The following is a 23,692-nucleotide window of genomic DNA, read 5'->3' as shown; positions in this document are numbered from 1 at the left end:
GTGAATTCAAATTGGCAGAGCTGAAAAATGTTAGTTAGACCAGATTGACCTAAGCATGGTTTTAAGAATACTGCTCTTTGGTGTTTATTCTCTTGTATATCAATAGATCTATAATTGGAAAACCTTTTGTTGATGTTTTTAACTACCATGGCCACATGTATATGATGATCTTTTTCCTTATGTAGGGAAGAAACCTTGTATTTTCAGAGTAAATGAAAATGCCAGTATACAGTAGTGACCTGTATAGAAAGTACTTGTATATTTAATTCTTTTATAGTTTGAATCAAAGCTTTTTTTTTCTTTTCTACTATTTGTGATGATCATATATTACTTCTGTAATGGATAAAAGTTCACTAAGTTTTCTTTTGTAAAAATAACATTTAAACAAAAAACACCTTTTGTAATAAAAGGATTAAGACCACTAAGACCTGCTCTTGAGGTAGTTATAGTTAGTCCCAGGGCATTTCCTTCAAGTTCCCTTTTTGGTGTAAATTGAAAGAATCTCAGAACATTTTAGAAGCACCTTCCCTGCCACACTCTAGTCTACGCTGCCGTTATCACTGCCTGGATTGTTTCAGGAGGCTAATAACTGGCCTTGCTGCTCCCTTGCATGGCCCCTCTTCGGTCTCATTTCAACACGGCAGCAACAATGATCCTTTTAAATCACAATCCAGGTCACCTTGAACCTGTGCTCATCAAAACCTCTCAGTTGCATTCCATAGCTCTCAAAATGGAAAATAATGTCTTATAGTGCCCCTGGCCTTGGGAAGCTCATTACTTACTTCTCTGATCTCATTTCCTACTACCCTCTTTCTAGCTTACTCCTTATTGTCCCCTAGGACAGACAGGCCAGAACTTCAGTCTTTGCACCTGTTTCTCTCTCTGTCTGGAGCTGTATTTCCCAAAATATTTGCATGACTCTCTTCCATACTTCCTACAGATCTTCTGTGAGCAATGTTAATTTTTCAGTGAGGTTTTTCTTGACCTGCTATTTAAAATTTAACTCCCATCCCACACATGCAAACACATTCTCACTGTCACCTTCCTTTTCCTTTACTTTTCTTCATAATATATATTATATCATTTTACCTAGGTGTTATATATTGTCTCTCTCCTCCAAGGATGTTACATCTTTTTGGAGAGGATTTTTTACTTGTTCAGTGCAGTGTCTTCAGCAGCTAAATCATAGCCTCACTTATTCTAGGTACACACTATCTGTGGAATGAATGAATGAAATTTGCTCTTTCAAACCCCATGACTAGTTATAAATTTAGAGCCAAATGCATTGTGGGACATCTTCCCACCTGTTCTTATTCCCATCACGTAAAAGGCCTGGAGTATTAGGGAATATCTTTTAAAAATTAACTACAGCAGTCTGTTCCAGCTGTGAGCCATTTAAAACATTCTCCACAGTGAGATAAGAAATGCCAATTAATTGTTGATTTGCAGGGCAGATGGAAGAATGACACAGTCAGTACAGTGCAAGTCTCCTGTGTACTGGAGAAGATGCAGTTTTCGGGAACTCCAAATTTTTTTGCTGTCAGCCCCTCAGTTTTTGCGACATCCCTCAGCAAACTCTTTCATACTCCTTTTCTCTCTGTAGCACTACTACTGCTTTGGACATATGTGTGTGCACATATGTGGCTTGCCTCTGTGGTCTTATCAGGGCTTCCTTTGGCCACAGTGTAAATTTTCCTTTTTGTTTATAGTGGTTTTTAGTAACCCATCCCCACAAATACTCTCTGCAAAGTTGCTTACCCAAATGTATCTTGAAGTTTTTGCTATTTCTCTTTTAATATCTTAAGATTTACTTCAGCCAGGGAAGTATAGGAAATAAACTCACGGAAGTGAACATTGACAGTGACCTTTTAACTACTGGATCCCTAAGATTGGGAGGGAACGGTAGGGAGGCTGGAGCCTAGTAGGAAAACCTTACAGTTTGCCCTGCAGAATTATCCCTGTTTTGGTCTTGGTGCAACAGTTATAATAGCCTAAAGCCATTATCAATTGAATGAAATTTGTCTATTGAATTTCAGTTATGTGCAGATATTGTGAAATATGCTAATGAGCACAGTATCTGCCTTTATGTAACTTCTAGTCTAGGGACACAGATAAACGTAAATCAGATAATCGCATTAATGTATAATCACAAACTGTGGTAAGTGCTATGCAAGAGATGATCAAAGTACTGTGGGAGCTTAAAATAGGGGAATCTGGCCTAGTTTGGGGGGTTTTAGAAAGTGATATTCAAACTAGGCTCTGCAATGTGTGTTTGGGGGTGGGGGAGTACAGTGTGTGCATTAATTTCTAGGCAGAGGAAACAAAGTGTAAAAAACCTCTGAGGTGTTGAGGGACCTTGGGCTTTCAAGGGAGCAAAAGGAGACCAGTGTGGTTGAAGTGAGAGGAAGGTAGGAAGAGTAGTGCATGGAGTAGGCTAGAGAGCTAAGCAGGGCCAGAGTGAGGGCTTAGAGTCAAGTTCAGGTGTTTGTAATAAGACCAATGCAGAACATTAAAAGAGTTTAAGTAGGACTAAGCCACTAACTGTTTTCTATTTTAAATGTTTACTCTAACCACATTATGGATAATGGGTTGGAAGAGAGAGAGAGTGAAAGCTGGGAAAATAGCTGGAGGTGTTTTGTGTTTGTAAAGGAAAAGGATGGTGGCAGCTCAGACTAGGATGGTGGTGGTGGAAGAGAAGAACACATGACAGAAGAGATAATTTTGGAAGCAGTTGGCTTCTAGATGGTTATTAAAGCCATCTGCTTCACTATGTTCACCAAACATGTTCTGTTAATTTGGTTTCATCTTTAACCTACCTGTAAGATGCATATGCCTGGGATTTACTGGCCTTTGGTATTTGTTGACTAAAGAAATGTGAATACATTGGTTAAGCTGTAGCAAGAGTCCAAGCTGTCTGACAGTTATATTTTACATTATAAATGAATACATAGGCATTATGGCTTTATATATCAACTTCTTGTGAGCTTTGTTAGCATGAATTAGTATTGATAAATCTGATCTTTTTTATTTGAATCACAGTGAGATAGATTTTTTGAGACAACAAAGTTGAGGTGAAGACCCTAGACTGTTGTGAATACCCCAAGGTAAATGTTGGCTGATGGAGATTTTCTGAATAACTGCTTTTCCTAAGCAAGACCCTCTTTTTCTGATGAATGCCTCTTTCCCTTAAAATTATTATTTTTTAATTTTATGTAAATCTATAATAGCTATGTCCATCAGTTGTTTCTATCTTTAGAATAGTATTTATTTTATCTGCTAGATAGAAAGTACTGCCCACCTTAAAAAGAACTTCAGAAAGAGTATAGTTTGAAAAGGCATATTAAAAGTATAAGGAATCAGAGTGGTGCAATGGTGGCTTAATGGCAGAATTCTCGCCTGCCATGCCGGAGACCTGGATTTGATTCTTGGGGCCTGCCCATGTGAAAAAAAAAGTATAAGGAATCAGAGTCAAGGAGAATCTTATTCTTAATTGTTTCCTAAAGCATCTAACTTTATGTTATGGCTAGTAAAGTTAGGCAGCTGAAATAATTGTCTAAAAGTTTAATTATGCCCTTTAAGTACTCTCTGAGTTAGGAAGGTATCAAATAATGGTGTAAAATTTATGTATGTATTTGTGACTATTTGACTAAAAATATTTTTCTCATCTTTTGCAGGAGAAAAATGAAAAAGACAGACGAACTTTTCATGGAACAGAATAAACCACTAAATAGGTAACTGAAATTAGCAGGGGTTGTGTAGACATTTGTTAAACATGTTAATATTTGTAGTGTTGAGAAACATTCCTGACACACAGTAAATACTATATAAGGGTTTGTTATTAATAGTAGTAAGTTCTTAAAAATGTACGTGAGCCCAAAACAGCCCAATTGTACAAATAAAAAATACCCAGCAAAACCAAACCCTTTTCTTAAAACAAGTATAAACATCATTGGTAAGTTCTGATTCTGTGTGGCTTGGCACATTGACTCTGAGAAACTTAATTTTTTTTGTCTACGCATCCTAAGTCATGACCATTCATGATAATATGATATGATATGATAAACTTATGACAGGTAGTTGATCTTGAGACAAAACAAGCATCTTTGAAACATCTTGAAGAGAGAGTGCTTTTGTCATTTGGGAAATTGGAGGAAAGCTTAGTTTATATATAGGTAACCATAAAAATAGCTTATGGATAGTTACTAAACATAGAGAGGGTGGCATTAAGAACAGCACTAAAATTTTTTGATGGTGGAGGTGATAACTTGAAATAGGAAGTTGCAAACTATTGACCCTTTCTAAAGTACTAGCTTTGATAAAACTGTTGGTGTTACTGATACCTGATACAGTCAACAAAATTCCTACCTCCTTTTTACTTCTCTTAGAAGACTTGAGCTTTCTGCCCTGATTGATTCCACCTTCCTCCTCATCTTCAGCCTTTCTGTCTCCTCAGATTCCAATCGCTCATCATATCGGCATGCTTTATTCAGGGGTGAAGAAAACATCCAGAGTGGGTTCTGCTATCTGACTTGTTAGAATGAAATATTTCTCTAGATGTCTTTCTTATTGTATCTTCTTTCCCTGTAACTCTGTTTCACAATTTGTGTAGTTTATTTTAAATTCTACATTGTTTTATATCTTGCCATGTTTCCGTTTGAGTATTTTGGAATATTACCTGTGAAAGTTACTTTTCTATTTGGAAATGCTGTATCTGATATTAACTTGGGAGAGGTGGCATTTGTGATAAACTCAGTAGGTCAGTGGCTTTATTTCAATAGCAGTTCCCAATAAGAAAAGCATATTATATTTTGACCAAAGCATACATTTGTGTATGTGGGTATATGGCTTCCCCAAATAATACCTTTACTATATGGGAGTTGTGATAGAATTTTCTTATCTATTTGTACTTTATTTTTATTTTTCTCTTCTATTTAATGCTGGTTATATCCAACAAAAATGGATTTCATAACTTTTAATTGAGTCATATTTTAACAAACCTGCAATATTTTGGTGCTGTAATAGGAGCACATCTTTTCTTTCTTTTCTCCCCTCCTTATGTGGTAATGAGCACAAGTGTCTTCTATCCCTAAAAGCTCCTCAGACTTTAATTCTTTGTGTGCAGAACTCTCTCCTTACTTTTGTAACTGTTTCTATTTCAGTACATAATATCTACTCCTCAACTTTCTATCTGGTTGAACTTTGACATTCTCCTCATGACCAGTTGCCAAGAATCATTTTATTCACCATTTTAATTGATGTAGAGCTCTCTGTGCTGTTAAATCTTGTATATTAAATATAATTTTCCAAAAATAATACCCTACCAATAATGCATTTATTTTTCATCTGTTAATTCCTATATTTGTTTAGAGCCATATTCATTTTTTTTTAGAAACATTACTATTCTGAGAGTACAGTCTCACAAAATTTGTTCCCTTAAGTAATCCAGGGATCACACAGATGTATCAATGATGGGGATTTTAATATATTGTTATCTTCTTGGTTAGTGTCATGGACTGCAGAGAGACATCTGCTGGCCAGAAAGGTAGTGTTGCACTGTTTTTCTACCAGTATGTCATACTTTCAGAGTATGGTGGTAAACTTGCATATTGGGATATATTGTTTCTCACAATTGTAGGATTTTCAACTTAACATTTACACTGAAATGTATTCATAACTTATCACCCAATTCAAGAAGCTGAAAGCTAATAGGAAAGAATTTCATGATGAAACCTAATTCCTTATCTTCATGTGTTTTTATTGGATGACAAAATGTTAGTTTAATATAAAGCACTTACAGACCTGGATTAATTTAAAACTTTTGGGAATGATAATTCACTTTTCCAAAATAGTTAGAACTTATTTTTCAAAAGGTATAGGTTTGCAGCTTGGTTTGTTATATGAGAGAGACCTTTGGTTCTAGTTGTAAATCTAGTGCTAGAATAGTAAGAAATAGAAAATCCATTGCTTATTTATTTTGAAGCCTTAGATGATCATAGTAACTTCTGTGCAATTCTTGTTTTAGCAAAATTCTCATGACTTCAGAGGCAAGTTTTATTTATAAAATAATTGTAATTGTATACCTCTAAGATTTTATCAGTGTGAACAACAGATTTTAACAATCATATTGTGTGAAATGCCTCTTTTCAGCAAAACTAAACAAATATTCATCTTATCGAGGGATGTTTCTGAGCTTTATAGATAATAAACCCAAAAATATACCTCAGTTTTCTGTTTGTAAAAGATCTCAGTAGAGTGGTTTCTAAATATTTTAAGTTATTGAAGCCAAATCAAAGGTACTCATTTTGTTGTCTTTGAGTACATCCCAATTTCAGTCATGATTAATAAAGTTTTCCTGTATCATTATGAGTATAGCATATTTGCTGAAAATTTAGCCAAATGTTAGTTTTATAGACTAACACTACTATATTTTACAATTATTTTAAATGCCATATAGCACGTCAGAATATGTCAAGATGTATCTTGTATATATATCAAGATATATCTTGTAAAATACTATATTTTTTATGCCATATAACATGTCAAGTAGATGTCAAGATATATCTTTCGAAAACATCTCTAGGATTTCATTTGGATTTTCCTTTTTTTTATTTTCTAAGACTTTTTTTAACTTTTTAAATTAATTTTTTTATTTTTTAAAAATATAACAAGCACAAACATTCTTAATATATGATCATTCCATTCTCTCTATATAATCAGTAATTCACAATATCGTCACATAGTTATATATTCATCATCATGATCATTTCTTAGAACATTTGTTTCTATTCAGAAAAGGAAATAAAAAGAAAACAGAAAAAAAATTTCATGCATACCATACCCCTTAACCCTCCCTTTCATTGATCCCTAGCATTTCAGTCTATTAAATTTATTTTAACCTTTGTTCCCCCTATTATTTATTTTTATTCCGTATGTTTTACTCTTCTGTCAATAAGGTAGATAAAAGGAGCATCAGACACAAGGTTTTCACAATCACACAGTCACATTGTGAAAGCTCTATCATTATACAATCATTTTCAAGAAATGTGGCTACTGGAATACAGCTCTACATTTTCAGGCAGTTCCCTCCAGCCTCTCCATTACATCTTGACTAACAAAGTGATATCTATTTAGCGTAAGAATAACCTCCATGTTAACCTCTAGACTCTGGAATCTCTCAGCCATTGACACTTTATTTTGTCTCATTTCACTCTTCCCCCTTTTGGTAGAGAAAGTTTTCTCAATCCCTTGATGCTGAGTCTCAGCTCATTCTAGGGTTTTTTCCAATCCCTTGTTGCTGAGTGTCAGCTCATTCTAGGATTTTTGTCCCACATTGCCAGGAAGGTCCACACCCCTGGGAGTCATGTCCCATGTAGACGGGGGTTGGTGGTGGTGAGTTTGCTTGTTGTGTTGACTGGAGAGAGAGGCCACATCTGAACAACATAAGAGGTTCTCTTGGGGGTGACTCTTAGGACTAATTTTAAGTAGGCTTGACCTATCCTTTGCGGGGTTAAGTTTCATATGAACAAACCCCAAGACTGGGGGCTCAGCCTATAGTTTTGGTTGTCCACACTGCTTGTGAAAATATCAAGAATTCAACTTGGGGAAGTTGAGTTTTCCCCCCTGTATTAGTTAGGGTTCTCTAGAGAAACAGAATCAACAGGGAACACTTGCAAATATAAAATGTATGAAAGTGTCTCACGTGACCGTAGGAACGCAGAGTCCAAAATCCACAGGGCAGGCTGCAAAGCCGATGACTCCAATGAATGGCCTGGATGAACTCCACAGGAGAGGCTCACCAGCCAAAGCAGGAATGGCACCTGTCTCCTCTGAGTCCTCCTTAAAAGGCTTCCCATGATTGCATTTAGCATCACTAATTGCAGAAGACATTCCCCTTTGGCTGATTACAAATGGAATCAGCTGTGGATGTAGCTGACGTGATCATGACCTAATCCTATGAAATGTCCTCATTGCAACAGACAGGCCAGTGCTTGCCCAATCAGATGAACAGGTACCACAACTTGGCCAAGTTGACACCTGTCCCTAACCATGACACCCCCGTTCTCCCCATTCCCTGAAGGGGACTTTGCAAATACTTTTCCACTCACTGATCAGATCACTCTGGGATTCATCAGGGCATCACCTGGACAAACCAACAAAATCTCATGTCCTACCCAAAGTTCCATGTACTTAAGGTGTTCAACCAACTATCTACATAAGTTATATTAGGAGGTGCGCTAGTCAGAATATAAATTTGTACCAAATAAACATTTTTTGCTTTAGTCCCACACGTAAGTTGAAATTTTAAAATATTAATTGCCGTCTATTTTAAGCACCCTGCAATAATGACATTCCTTTGTTCTTCCTCATGCAAAAACATTTTTTAAATTTTTGACACTTTATTTTGTCTCATTTTGCTCTTTTCCCATTTTGGCCGGGAATGTTTTCTTGATCCCTTGAGTGCTGAGTCCCAGCTCATTCTAGGATTTCTGTAACATGTTGCCAGGAAGGTCCGCACCCCTGGGAATTGTGTCCCACATAGAAAGGGGGAGGGCGGTCAGTTTGCTTGTTGTATTGGCTGGGGAGAGAGAGGCTACATCTGAGCAACAAAAGAGGTTTTCTTGGGGGTGACTCTTGGGCCTAATTTTAAGTAGGCTTAACCTATCCTTTGCGGGGTTAAGTTTCATATGAACAAACTCCAAAATTGAGGGCTCGGCCTATTGCTTTGGTTGTAAGACTTTTTTTTAAATAGTGTATAAAGTATGTTTCCATTGAATAAATACAGCATACAATAATAAACATTTTATGTTGTTTTCTTCTTGACTTTGAGTTATAGAACCCTGACTCATTCTTGGATATCTGTTTTTTCAGATGTGCTTTTCCTTTTTTTTACTTACTAATTACCTTGAAAATTAATCATGTTTACTATTCTTCTGCCTTGGGCATTCCTATCACTTGGGTTAGAGCACAATTGATATAGCATCTCTGTATGGAATAGGGCCAGAAAGGTCCAGTATGGTGCAATGATACCTTTCTGACAGTCATATCATTTCAGGTCACTTAAATGCCAGTCCTAGTAAAATGGAAAGGCTGGACTGGTTAAGTGATCCAGAGCCCTCTATAAATTCAGAAAAAACAATAAATGGAATAACTTAGAACTATCAGAAAAATCTCTCTCTAAAAAATGGAATATGCAGCTCATTTATAAAAACCGTGAAAACAGATCTTTTCTGTCTTCAACATCACCATCACTTCTGAAACTGTTCAACAAACATTGATCTTGTATTTGCCATTACAGTTAATACTTTTCTTTCCTTTTCATTCGCTTTTCTCTTGCGTTTAAGGTATGCTGTGACTTGTTATACCTTTCTTGTTACTTCTTCCAAGTAGTCTTATAGGCTACTCTAAAACTTGTTAGCCATGGGTCTTTCATTTGTCCTGTACCATTCTTGGTTGATGAATTCACAGTATTAGGAAAACATAGAGTCAGATGCTTGGAAAGTAGTATTAGAAAGATTTGAATAAATGATTCAAAACCTGTTTCATTTGAATTCCTAAATTTTGAAAACCTTAAGAAATCATAAGAAAGCCTTTAAAATTTTTTTTTATTACTTGTAAGGAATTCTAAGAGTAAATTCTAGCCTCTTTCCTAACTTGTCCTTGTTTACTCCTTGGTAAATGGTACATGATTAGAAGCCAGTAAAAAAGCACAGGAGTGTGTATGTTAGTCTCTTTAACCAGTATCTTTGAGCGAATACAGAAGAGGGAGTGAAACCTTTGTCACCTGCTGGGGCTCCAGTTCTTAAGCATTTGTCTCTTATTGCCTCTGTTTCAGAAGGTAAAATTAAATATCATGAGACAAAATTGTGTTGTCTTTTGAGAATGCAGAATTGTAAAGGAAATTATTGATGATTCGAGGGGGCAAAACAGTATTAAATATATAAAAACAGTATTAGGAGAATATAAAATACCATTTTATGAGTTTAATAACCCCAAACAAAAAAAAGAGCTTGTATTTTTAAAAAATATTTTATCCTTTTCCTATTTTTCTGACCATTTTCCTTATTATGTTCTCTGAGAGGGAAACTAAAGTGAAAACAAAAACTATTCCTTTTAACAGGATACCCAGATTGATAATGAGCAATATAAGAAGTCATATCAGGTACCTAGGCACTTCTTTTACAAGTGTGAATAAAAGGGAAAAATAAAAATAGAAAGAAAGATATGAAATACAATAAAAAAGAAAGATATGTAAGTGTATTATGGGTTGCTCGTTTTCAACTTCAGTGGTTAACAATATCAAAGTAAATATGCATGTTATTGCTATGAAATATAAGTAAAATGCTTGATGTACTTAAGTACTCAATAAATAGTAGCTCTTATTGTTACAGTGTACAAAGATGTGGTACTCAGTACACTCTCAGGAAATTTTTCCAGTTGTGCTTCTTATAGTTAGGGTTGGATTTGTTTTGACCTACCCTCTATTCTTTTGTGATTTATGACAGAGAAATAATAATATTAACAGTGTTTATTGAGTTTTTCCTGTGTGTTAATCAGTGGGCGAAGAACATGAGGTAGATACTACTACATTACCTCACTTTCATAGCATGTATATAAGAAATCTAAGTTAGGTTAGTATATGAAGGAACATAATTATTTAGCCCTTGTTGGAAATCAGACCATGGCATTAGCCTCATCAGAATCATATGCTGATTGCCGCCAACTAGTGTTGCAGCCAGCAAGTTTTAAAGCTCTAAAAAGCTTATAATTGTTGATTCACTGAAATAGCTGCACAAGGAAAATACAAAAGGAAAATAAAAGTATTTTTACTCTATGACTCTAAATTTTACTATCTTATAGAGTTGAAAATACTCAGATTTTCCTAAGTTTGTAACTGTATTTTAATAATCCTAAAGTTAAAAAAAATTCTTTTTCTCAGTATTTGCAATTTGCAGTCTACTCTTTAGTTCTCAGGGACAGAATAGTATAATTAAATGAAAAGAAACACATTGAACTCATTGAGGTAGAATTTAATTTAAAAAGTCTCATCATCGTTCATCTTTCCTCTTGCGTTCTCAGTACAAACGGACCTGTGTATGCATTTGCTTGATTCAGTTTGTTGTGACTTTATCAGATTTGAACTGGAATAGCACCATTTCATAGACAAATGAAACTATATTGTTGCACTTTTAAGTTTACAAAACAGTGTTTAAAAATTGCGTTGTTTGTATTATTTTTTTTAGTTCAGTTAAAAAAAGATTAAAATGTTCTTTCAAAACAGGCATCTAAATGTGTTCCTAATTTTGTATATGGGCTTAGGTTTTGTAACTAATAAAAAAAGCTGCTATCAAATATGAAAAAAGAAAAAAAAAAGTCTTTTCATCACCAGGATTTGTCTATTTCCTGAAAATGTGTGTGTGTGTTTTTTTAGTTATATGCAATACATCTTGCTATTTCAGTAGGAAGTGGACCTTTTAGGTAGACAGAGTCCAAAGGATTTTGGCATTTCAGGTCTATCTACATCAATGATTTGAAAAAAAAAATAAGTCTACCACCTTTGTTTGAAGGAACAAATTGATGTATAACCACAATCTATTTTTAATTTCAGTAATCAAAAGTTTTTTTTTCCACTGTAATTTATTTTCTAGGTTAGATTTTTGTTTGGGGTTCTTTGTTTTCTGGAGTGCCTAGCAGATGGCAGTGGATTTGGAAGTGGCCCTATGCGTATTTGTGAAAGTGGGGGATTTCCCTGTAATTAAAAACAAGTTGCAAATATTGCTCAAAAAGTAGAATTAGCACGTAGGGAATTTGTTACATTTCCATTGTAGATTCAAGTTCATTTGCCTTGTCTTAAAATTATAAATATCTAGAGCAAAGCAGGAAGTTAATACTTGACTCTGTGTTGGGGTCTTCCCTCTGTTCCCATCCTGTGCGTTTGTGTTATGTGTGTGTGTGAAATTAGTATAAGAGTAAGATCAAGGATATAAATAACAATTTAAATGTAAAGTAATCTAATTTTTTTACGATTCGAGTTTGGAGTTGGAAGTAAGGTGAAGGGACATTTCCTTAACCTGAGTCTCAGAGAGATGATGAACCTTGCACAAGGCCATAGAACTGTAAAGACGAAACGAATATTGACACTGACACATAGATGTTTATTATATAAACAGAAATTTTAATCATTTCAGAAATGAATGTTAAAACTCAGTCTTTAAAAAACACTTTTAGTACACTACCTGGAAAGCATTTGTCTTAAGCAAAATATAGTGTAAAGGAAAACCTACTCATACCCAGTTCACTCTTTTTCCACTTTCCCAGATTGAGGGCAACATGACATGTACACAGGTAGGAAAAGAAGAGAAAGACCCCGTCTTTGTTTCAATGGCAATGAAGGTTTTATGGGATAATTTTTAAACCTGGAACCACTTCTTCCTCTTCTAACAACAGTTGCTCCCTGAGAAATTCCATGTCTCTTTCAGCTGTACCTCCATTCAATCCAGAAAACAACTCCCCTAATTCCTGTATTCTAGGGAATCTGTAAAATTCCCTTAACAAACAAAACGCTGCTATTTAGGTTATTATTCACGTTGTTTTTTACTCACATGATGATATACTGACTTTTAATTTACTGTTGTGCCCAGTGCTTAGTGAGGCTGCAGTTTTACATTTGATTCCCTTCTCCTCTCCCATAAGTCATTTAGCTTCCCAATTTAAAAAATATATAATTTTCATAACCAGATACAACCCTTATTTGGATGGCTGTCTTGAAAATGGGTGTACTTGGTTCCCAAAGGCAATTAATGACAGAGGATAAATGAGGTAGGGAAAATGACCATCACCACCAAGAAAAGGTCCCAATGTGTAAAACCATTAGTAAAAAGTGTCATATTTGTAAAATGCAGACAGTACTATTCTTTTATTCAAAAGTTGTATCTTTTTTAAAAACTGATGTAATAGATTGGTACATACTTGAGTCATCCCTTTATTTTACTTTTTAAACTACAGAAAATGGATCCCAACCCATAGTTTAAAGTATTAGTTTTAGACACAGTGAATGCATGGTAGAAACAATCAATTTAATTTAATCTGACCTGGAAAATAAGTAATATTAACCTAAAAATTATTATAATGAAAATAGTAAAATTATATTTCCTGTTTCTAGTATTAAATGTTTAAATGGCATATCCTGACACTGGTATATGGGCAGTATTATTCAGTTAGAAATTTTATTTTGACACTATTCTGCCTTTTAAAAGTGTTAAACCATTGTCTTCATTTTAATAGATTACTGGGAGAATAAATATGTAAGCAAAATGTAGTAAATCACTGTCACAGTCTAAGCTAGACAATTCAGCTTTTTGTTTTATCTCAGTATTTCATTGTATTTTGAAAGAACCCTGAATTTTTCTAATAACTTAATTCTCCATATAACAACATATAATGCATCATTATGCATATGTTTTTATGGAATTTTTGAAGTTTAAAATATGTTTTTTTGGTTTGGCCTTTGTTTTGGTCCTTTCTAGAGAATAGTTTCAAAATTATGTGACCAAGGTATAGAGATATATAGTGGTTAGATAAAGACCCAAATATTGTTTTCCTTTTGTTCCAGCATTTATTAGTATTGGTGGATCTCAACCAGATTGTATAAGAGGAGGAATAATAAGTCTTCTTTCTCTTTTCAGTATGTAGAAGCACACTGTTTTTAATCAGTACTTAAACAGCAATGTATTAGATTCTTACTGATGGACCTGGTACTAGGAAAAGTATTGACATGCTACCAAGAATAGTGTTGGTTTTTATTTATTTTACGATCTGTAGAGCCCCTATATATAGGCTTGCTATTAGCCTGAAGATGAGGATGGTTAGATTAAAGGAAAAAGAAATCTTTTGCCCTGTAATTCTTAGTTGTTTTTCTGAAACAAAGTAGACCCCTTAAAAGGAAATTGGTAGGACTTGACTTGTTGCAGTGTACATTATACCTGCTGTTCCTCCATAAGTGGATACAAAGAAAGTCATACCCCAAGGAGCCCTTTTTGCCCAGACTAGCAGGAATCACTGGTTTATGGAGTTATAAGCCATGAAAGATATTTAAAAAATCATTGGCTGGGTGGGCCATGGTGGCTCAGTGGCAGAGTTCTCGCCTGCCAAGCTAGAGACCTGGGTTTGATTGCCAGTTCCTGACCATATTAAAAAAAAAAAAAAGATTATTGGCTAATACTAGAAGTTCAAGTACCAGCACTTGAGCATAAATTCCTTTAAACTTTTTCTAAGCAGCTTTATTGAGATACAGTTCACATGCCATACAATTCACCAATTTAAAGTGTACAATTCAGTGTTTTTTTACTATTTTTAACACAGATTTTTAATACAGTAACATATAATATAAAATTTGACATTTTAACCATTTTTAAGTGTACAGTTCAGTGGCATTAATTACAGTTATGATGTTATGTCACATAACATCATAACTGTAATTATGCGGTAGAGGTTATGTGGCATCACCATGATCCATTGCCAAAACTTTTCCATCACCCAAAACAGAAACTCTGTACCCATTAAGCCCTAACTCTACATTCCCCTAGCTCCAGTCAATCCCTCATAACCTCCAAACTACTTTCTTCCTCTATTAATTGGCTTATTCTAGATATTTCATGTAAGATCATATAATATTTGTCCTTATGTGTCTGATTTAATTCCTTTAGCGTAGTGTTTTCAAGGTTCTTACATGTTGTAGCATATGTCAGTACTTCATTGCTTTTTATCATTGAATAATATTCTGCTGTATGCATATACCCCATTTTGATTTTCCATTCATTTATTGATGAATACTTTGGATGGATTCCACCTTTTAGCTGTTGTGAATAATGAGCCTATAAGCATCACTGTACAAATGTCAATTTGAGTCCAGGCTTTTAGTTCTTCAGGGGTATATACTTAAAAATGGAATTGCAAGGTCTTATGGTAATTGTGTGTTTAACTTTTTGAGAAACAGGCAAACTATATCTTTTCCATAGTGATTGCACCATTTTATATTTTCATGAGCAATGCATGAAAGTTCTGATTTCTCCATGTTCTCACTAGCACTTGTTGTTTTCTGACATTTTGATTGTAGCCATCCTAGTCGATGTAGACTGGTAACCCCTTGTTTTGATATGTGTTTCTCTGATGACTAATGACGCTGAATGTTTTTTCATGTGCCTTTGTCCTTTGCATCTCTTCTTTGGAGAAATGTCTGTTCAGATCCTTTGCCATTTTTGATTAGGTCATTTGTCTTTTTATTATTGAGTTGTGAGTTATATATATATATATATTCTAGTATAAGTCTATTGGCAGGGATCTATGATTTGTAAATATTTTCTCCCATTCTATAGCTTTTAACGTTTAAATAAAGAAGAAATTCATTATGGAAAAGTAGGAATCTACTTGTTTATTTGCATTCTTGCATGTTTTCTAGAGGGAAAATAGTTTAAACTAGTTTAAACTCAGTCTGCTGGAAAACATGTTCAGAAAGCATGCATCAGGTATTAAGTTTAGTAAAAGAGCCTGGATATCTGTGATGTAGAGTGTGGGTCGAACTTTTACAGCAGGAAAAGTCAGGTTAGGTAGCAAAGTCTAGATATAGATAGTGTTAATAGCATAAATTTGCTTTGGGTTTCCACTTTCCCTTATGTATTTGTTCCCTCTTTTCTCCCCAGTGTCACAGTCTTTCTCTGAATTACAGATGATTGTGGCATTAACTGGTAAAGAACACTATAAAATTGAGATGGAGGGATCTGGATCTGGACTTTGTGGGTTTAGATACTGCTTATGACTTAGATAATTTCTTAGATGCTTCATCTTTAAACCAGAGATATTAGTATTTACCTTTATTCAGATATTTGGGAAAATCAGATGAATTAAAGACATGTAAAGTGCTTAGAATACTACTAAAACACAGAATATGCACTCCATAAGTGTTGGCTATTATTATAATATATGGTCCTGTTTCATGGTTTGTGTTTTTTTTTCCTTCCAAATTTCATTCTCTTTCCATACCCCTCATGTAGGGAGAGAAGATACTAAACTGGGTGTAGGAGTGCATAATGGCTTGCATGATAAATTTGGAGGTTGTTGATTAGTGATGCAAATGCATCTTGGTTTGTGGGTTACTTTCCAAGATAAGGATAAATATCCAAGATAAGGATAAATAGACACAGTATTGATTCAATTAAAGTTACACATGATACACCTACTTCATTTCAAATATGAGTTTTAATCTTCTTTCCTAATACACCATTGGCTTTCAGACTCTTTGCTGGGCTCATGGTAGGATTTTGTTTTATATCATGGCAAAGTACATATAACACACACACAAATGAAACAACTATTTTATGAATAGTTATGAATGTAACAATAGTTACATTGTTTGATGAACTCTGTTATTCTATCCTTTTATTTCATTTAATTTTATAAAATGTTGCTTACAGTGCACTGAATTTATTGTACAACCTATTAATGGATCAGTTCTGCAGTTTAAAAAACATTGTATTAGGTCAGTTTGACTATTGTCAAGACCAGTGGGATGCCTTTGATTATAACCTATATTCTTTTCCTTTCCATTCTCTTTCTAGTTTTCCCCAGTGGTGGAACTGGAATTGACCAGCTGTACACACACACACACACACACACACACACACACACACACGTGCATGCACTTTTTTTTTTATTAATTAACGGAAAAAAAGAAATTAACCCAACATTTAGAAATCATACCATTCTACATATGCAATCAGTAATTCTTAACATCATCACATAGATGCATGATCATCATTTCTTAGTACATTTGCATCGGTTTAGAAGAGCTAGCAACACAACAGAAAAAGATATAGAATGTTAATATAGAGAAAAAAAATAAAAGTAATAATAATAGTAAAAAAAAAAAAAGCCTGTACCTCAGATGCAGCTTCATTCAGTGTTTTAACATGATTACTTTACAATTAGGTATTGCTGTGCTGTCCATTTTTGAGTTTTTGCATCTAGTCCTGTTGCACAGTCTGTATCCCTTCAGCTCCAATTACCCATTATCTTACCCTGTTTCTAACTCCTGCTGGACTCTGTTACCAATGACATATTCCAAGTTTATTCTCGAATGTCGGTTCACATCAGTGGGACCATACAGTATTTGTCTTTTAGTTTTTGGCTAGACTCACTCAGCATAATGTTCTCTAGGTCCATCCATGTTATTACATGCTTCATAAGTTTATCCTGTCTTAAAGCTGCATAATATTCCATCGTATGTATATACCACAGTTTGTTTAGCCACTCGTCTGTTGATGGACATTTTGGCTGTTTCCATCTCTTTGCAATTGTAAATAACGCTGCTATAAACATTGGTGTGCAAATGTCCGTTTGTGTCTTTGCCCTTAAGTCCTTTGAGTAGATACCCAGCAATGGTATTGCTGGGTCGTATGGCAATTCTATATTCAGCTTTTTGAGGAACCGCCAAACTGCCTTCCACAGTGGTTGCACCATTTGACATTCCCACCAATAGTGGATAAGTGTGCCTCTTTCTCCGCATCCTCTCCAGCACTTGTCATTTTCTGTTTTGTTGATAATGGCCATTCTGGTGGGTGTGAGATGATATCTCATTGTGGTTTTGATTTGCATTTCTCTAATGGCCAGGGACATTGAGCATCTCTTCATGTGCCTTTTGACCATTTGTATTTCCTCTTCTGGTAAGTGTCTGTTCAAATCTTTTTCCCATTTTGTAATTGGGTTGGCTGTCTTTTTGTTGTTGAGTTGGACAATCTCTTTATAAATTCTGGATACTAGACCTTTATCTGATATGTCATTTCCAAATATTGTCTCCCATTGTGTAGGCTGTCTTTCTACTTTCTTTTCTTTTTTTTTTATTAATTAATGGAAAAAAAGAAATTAACCCAACATTTAGAAATCATACCATTCTACATATGCAATCAGTAATTCTTAACATCATCACATAGATGCATGATCATCGTTTCTTAGTACATTTGCATCGGTTTAGAAGAACTAGCAACACAACAGAAAAAGATATAGAATGTTAATATAGAGAAAAAAATAAAAGTAGTAATAGTAAAAACAAAACAAAACAAAACAAAAACCTATAGCTCGGATGCAGCTTCATTCAGTGTTTTAACATGATTACTTAACAATTAGGTATTATTGTGCTGTCCATTTTTGAGTTTTTGTATCTAGTCCTGTTGCACAGTCTGTATCCCTTCAGCTCCAATTACCCATTATCTTACCCTGTTTCTAACTCCTGCTGGACTCTGTTACCAATGACGTATTCCAAGTTTATTCTCGAATGTCGGTTCACATCAGTGGGACCATACAGTATTTGTCTTTTAGTTTTTGGCTAGACTCACTCAGCATAATGTTCTCTAGGTCCATCCATGTTATTACGTGCTTCATAAGTTTATCCTGCTTTAAAAGCTGCATAATATTCCATCGTATGTATATACCACAGTTTGTTTAGCCACTCGTCTGTTGATGGACATTTTGGCTGTTTCCATCTCTTTGCAATTGTAAATAACGCTGCTATAAACATTGGTGTGCAAATGTCCGTTTGAGTTTTTGCCCTTAATTCCTTTGAGTAGATTCCCAGCAATGGTATTGCTGGGTCGTATGGCAATTCTATATTCAGCTTTTTGAGGAACCGCCAAACTGCCTTCCACAGTGGTTGCACCATTTGACATTCCCACCAATAGTGGATAAGTGTGCCTCTTTCTCCGCATCCTCTCCAGCACTTGTCATTTTCTGTTTTGTTGATAATGGCCATTCTGGTGGGTGTGAGATGATATCTCATTGTGGTTTTGATTTGCATTTCTCTAATGGCCAGGGACATTGAGCATCTCTTCATGTGCCTTTTGGTCATTTGTATTTCCTCTTCTGAGAGGTGTCTATTCAAGTCTTTTTCCCATTTTGTAATTGGGTTGGCTGTCTTTTTGTTGTTGAGTTGGACAATCTCTTTATAAATTCTGGATACTAGACCTTTATCTGCTATGTCATTTCCAAATATTGTCTCCCATTGTGTAGGCTGTCTTTCTACTTTCTTGATGAAGTTCTTTGATGCACAAAAGTGTTTAATTTTGAGGAGTTCCCATTTATTTATTTCCTTCTTCAGTGCTCTTGCTTTAGGTTTAAGGTCCATAAAACCGCCTCCAATTGTAAGATTCATAAGATATCTCCCTACATTTTCCTCTAACTGTTTTATGGTCTTAGACCTAATGTTTAGATCTTTGATCCATTTGAGTTAACTTTTGTGTAGGGTGTGAGATATGGGTCTTCTTTCATTCTTTTGCATATGGATATCCAGTTCTCTAGGCACCATTTATTGAAGAGACTGTTCTGTCCCAGGTGAGTTGGCTTGACTGCCTTATCAAAGATCAAATGTCCGTAGATGAGAGGGTCTATATCTGAGCACTCTATTCGATTCCATTGATCGATATATCTATCTTTATGCCAATACCATGCTGTTTTGACCACTGTGGCTTCATAATATGCCTTAAAGTCAGGCAGCACGAGACCTCCAGCTTCGTTTTTTTTCCTCAAGATGTTTTTAGCAATTCGGGGCACCCTGCCCTTCCAGATAAATTTGCTTATTGGTTTTTCTAATTCTGAAAAATAAGTTGTTGGGATTTTGATTGGTATTGCATTGAATCTGTAAATCAATTTAGGTAGGATTGACATCTTAACTATATTTAATCTTCCAATCCATGAACACGGTATGCCCTTCCATCTATTTAGGTCTTCTGTGATTTCTTTTAGCAGTTTTTTGTAGTTTTCTTTATATAGGTTATGTGATATTTATGATTGTTATGTCTTCTTGTTTAATTGTTCCTTTTATTAGTAGATAGTGTCCTTCTTTGTCTCTTTTAACTGTTTTACATTTGAAGTCTAATTTGTTGGATATTAGTATAGCTACTCCTGCCCTTTTCTGGTTGTTATTTGCATGAAATATCTTTTCCCAACCTTTCACTTTCAACCTATGTTTATCTTTGGGTCTAAGATGTGTTTCCTGTAGACAGCATATAGAAGGATCCTGTTTTTTAATCCATTCTGCCAGTCTATGTCTTTTGATTGGGGAATTCAGTCCATTAACCTTTAGTGTTATTACTGTTTGGATAATATTTTCCTCTACCATTTTGCCTTTTGTATTATATATATCATATCTGACTTTCCTTCTTTGTACACTCTTCTCCATATCTCTCTCTTCTGTCTTTTTGTATCTGACTCTAGTGCTCCCTTTAGTATTTCTTGCAGAGCTGGTCTCTTGGTCACAAATTTTCTCAGTGACTTTTTGTCTATAAATGTTTTAATTTCTCCCTCATTTTTGAAGGACAATTTTGCTGGATATAGGAGTCTTGGTTGGCAGTTTTTCTCTTTTAGTAATTTAAATATATCATCCCACTGTCTTCTAGCTTCCATGGTTTCTGCTGAGAAATCTACACATAGTCTTATTGGGTTTCCCTTGTATGTGATAAATTGTTTTCTCTTGCTGCTTTCAAGATCCTCTCTTTCTCTTTGATCTCTGACATTCTAGCTAGTAAGTGTCTTGGAGAACGCCTATTTGGGTCTAATTTCTTTGGGGTGCGCTGCACTTCTTGGAACTGTAATTTTAGGTCTTTCATAGGAGTTGGGAAATTTTCAGTGATAATTTCTTCCATTAGTTTTTCTCCTCCTTTTCCCTTCTCTTCTCCTTCTGGGACACCCACAACACGTATATTTGTGCAGTTCATATTGTCCTTCAGTTCCCTGATCCCCTGTTCAAATTTTTCCATTCTTTTCCCTATAGTTTCTGTTTCTTTTTGGAATTCAGATGTGCCATCCTCCAAATCACTAATCTATCTTCTGTCTCTTTAAATCTATCATTGTAGGTATCCATTGTTTTTTCCATCTTTTCTACTTTATCCTTCATTTCCATAAGTTCTGTGATTTGTTTTTCAGTTTTTCTATTTCTTCTTTTTGTTCAGCCCATGTCTTCTTCATGTCCTCCCTCAATTTATCGATTTCGTTTTTTAAGAGGTTTTCCATTTCTGTTCGTATATTCAGCATTCGTTGTCTCAGCTCCTGTATCTCATTTGAACTATTGGTTTGTTCCTTTGACTGGGCCGTATTTTCAATTTTCTGAGCATGATCCGTTATCTTCTGCTGGTGTCTGGGCATTTAGTCAGATTTCCCTGGGTGTTGGACCCAACAAGTTGAAAGATTTTTGTGTGAAATCTCTGGGTTCTGTTTTTCTTATCCTGCCCAGTAGGTGGCGCTCGTGGCATATGTTTGTCTGCGGGTCCCACCAGTAAAATGTGCTGTGGATCCTTTAACTTTGGAAAACTCTCGCTGTGGGGAAGGTTCGCTAGCCGAAGCAGCTTGGAAGAGTGCCAGCCGGCCCGGGGGTGTGAACGCGGGAAGGGTCGCCGGCCGCCGCAGCCCGGGAGCACCCGTCCGAATTTCCCAGTCGGCCCGGGGCGCCAAGTGTGGCGGGAGGGCACCAGCTGCCGCGGCCCGGGAGAGTGCACCGTTCCCAGCCGGACCGGGGAGTCACGTGTTTGGAAGGGACCCCCCTGGTCACCGTTCTCCGCGGCCTGGGGATTTCCAATCCAATTCTCTCAGTTGGTCCGGGGGACCGCGCGTGGTGGGGTCGCCAGCCACTGAGGCTTGAGGGGACCGCCTGCCGAATTCCACCGGCTGGCCCAGGAAGGAGGAGGGGAGGGACTCCGACCGCTTGCCGCCCCGCCCGGGGAAGCCCGCGCCCCTCGACGATCTCACCGGAGCAGGTTCTCCCAGCCAGTCAGCCGTTCCAGGATGGAGTACGCTGTCTTTTTGATCTCTGTCATGGCTCCGGGAGCTGTTCTGTATCGTTTCTACTCCCCTAGTAGCTGTTCTGAAAGCTCAGGACCTGCAGCGAGCCTGTCGCATCCTGCCTGCCAACGTCTGCGCCTTGCGGTCACTCGAGGAGAGTCGCGTGCATGCACTTTTAAATGTTACCAGTCTGTTTAGAAGGGCCAAAGGTTGTGTTGTCATTTAAAAGTCCTTTAAATATTACTTCATTTCATATTTACTTCTAGTACGTTTATAACATTAAAAATGTTTAAAAAAATTATTATGGGGCCCAATAATCATTTTCAATTTATAGTCTTTTAACCATGTTAATAGTAACAGATTTTTCAGATTGTGATACTTAACTTCTCCTGCACTCCTTCCCTCCCCAATTAAACAAGTAGTTAAGGGTATCATATAGGAAAATTATTTTATTGTTAGAAGCCCAGAGAGCTTGTTGCTTTATACTAAACTGACTGTGGCCTTTGGTTTGAGTCTTATTTTGGCCAGCACCATTTGTTTGAGAGCTTACATACTGTGAGCATGAAGCCAAACACATGCCACTACCCCATGCTGAACATTGGCTCTACTCACATCAACTGAATCACCAGCCAGACCAAATAAGTACATCTTTGAAAGACTGACTACCAAACTCTTAGCAATTCTTCCACATAAGGCCTACCCCTAATATAAACACTTGCTTTGCATTCGTTCTGGTCATGTCCCTGGCCAGGTAAACTTTGCCTACCTCTGGTCAGCCACCTGTCCCTTGCTCCATACAGCAGCCAAGCTGTCTTGGTTCAGTATGTGTCTAATCCAACACCTTTTCCATCTAATTTGAGGTAACTTTGAATGTTATAGTCTTCTTTTCCTGTCCCCTTCTCAGGCTGTATTCTTGTTAGTTCCATACATACTTCTTATCACATTTCTTCTATGCTTCAAGTAAATCTCTTCTTCTCTATTATAGGCTTTTTCTTTCTCTTTCTTTGTTCAGTTTTAGAGAGCTCTCTCAGTAGCTCTAGTCACTATTCTTGAGCTTATCAACAATAGTGATAAAATCATACCAAGGAAAAAGAACATAGTATATGTAGGGGTAAAATAAACTGTAGGAGAATTCAGAATTTTTGAAAAACAAGAATACGATTGAGCATTGATTTTGAAAATGACAGATCTATTCATTATTACCCTTTTCTATGTATGTGATTATTTTTACCCTTTCTTGGACATACAGTTCTTACTTTAAGCACTTTATTGTTAGGGGCAGTTGAATACTGAATATTGGGGCCTTTCCCTGCTCATCTTAATGGTCTAATTGACATAGGACAGCCTCTTTATTCTAGTCATTTTCTCTCATATACACTTAAATGTGATAGCTTAGCCTGATAAAACACATTATTTTTCTTTAATTGTGGTAAAATATATGCAACATAAAATTTGCTGTTTTGGCCATTTTTAAATGTACAAGAGCATTGTCTTTTTTAAGAACTGGGAAACAGTGCTCAGAATGTTTAAAAAGAAGAATCTATTAAATTTTCCTGTTAATAGGATTTTAAAAGTGTTGGCTTTTCATGATGGCATTTCCAGTTTTGTTCTCTGTGCTGCTTTGGTAGTACAATTTTTTATAACATTTACCTAGCAGCACTTCCAGTTCATTCTTCATTTTAAATTTCAGGGCTCCCTCACCACTTTCTTTTTCTTGCTTAAGTTTAAATATCTAGTTTAGAATTTACTGTATTATATATATATATATAGTAAATGGTCACTGGTGCAAATAAAATCATGGCAAAGAGTCTTATACATCAAGATGATCTCATTCATTTAAAATGTTTATCTTCACATAATTTCGTATTTCCAAAAT

General features: G+C 35.8%; 1 protein-coding gene across 50 annotated transcripts in view; it reads left to right on the top strand.

Moving 5' to 3' along the window:
• The window catches only part of LOC143660720 (uncharacterized), a 298,041-nt gene that overhangs the window by 164,247 nt on the left and 110,102 nt on the right, over positions 1-23,692 (top strand). For 49 of the 50 annotated variants that reach the window (XR_013164299.1, XR_013164295.1, XR_013164261.1 and 46 more), the window contains one exon: positions 3,675-3,731. Coding sequence is in view for 3 of the 50 variants with exons in the window: in XM_077134150.1 (XP_076990265.1) it covers positions 3,675-3,731 (57 nt within the window). In the remaining 47 variants the exon portion in view is untranslated. Of the gene's footprint in view, positions 1-3,039; positions 3,105-3,674; positions 3,732-23,692 lie in introns of all 50 variants that reach the window. The other variant, XR_013164846.1, reaches the window with a different exon arrangement.

Source organism: Tamandua tetradactyla, chromosome 1 (assembly GCF_023851605.1).
Source record: "Tamandua tetradactyla isolate mTamTet1 chromosome 1, mTamTet1.pri, whole genome shotgun sequence".
NCBI lineage: Eukaryota > Metazoa > Chordata > Mammalia > Pilosa > Myrmecophagidae > Tamandua > Tamandua tetradactyla.
Note: the sequence above shows the minus strand (reverse complement) of the source record. Positions and strands in the feature narration are given on the sequence as shown.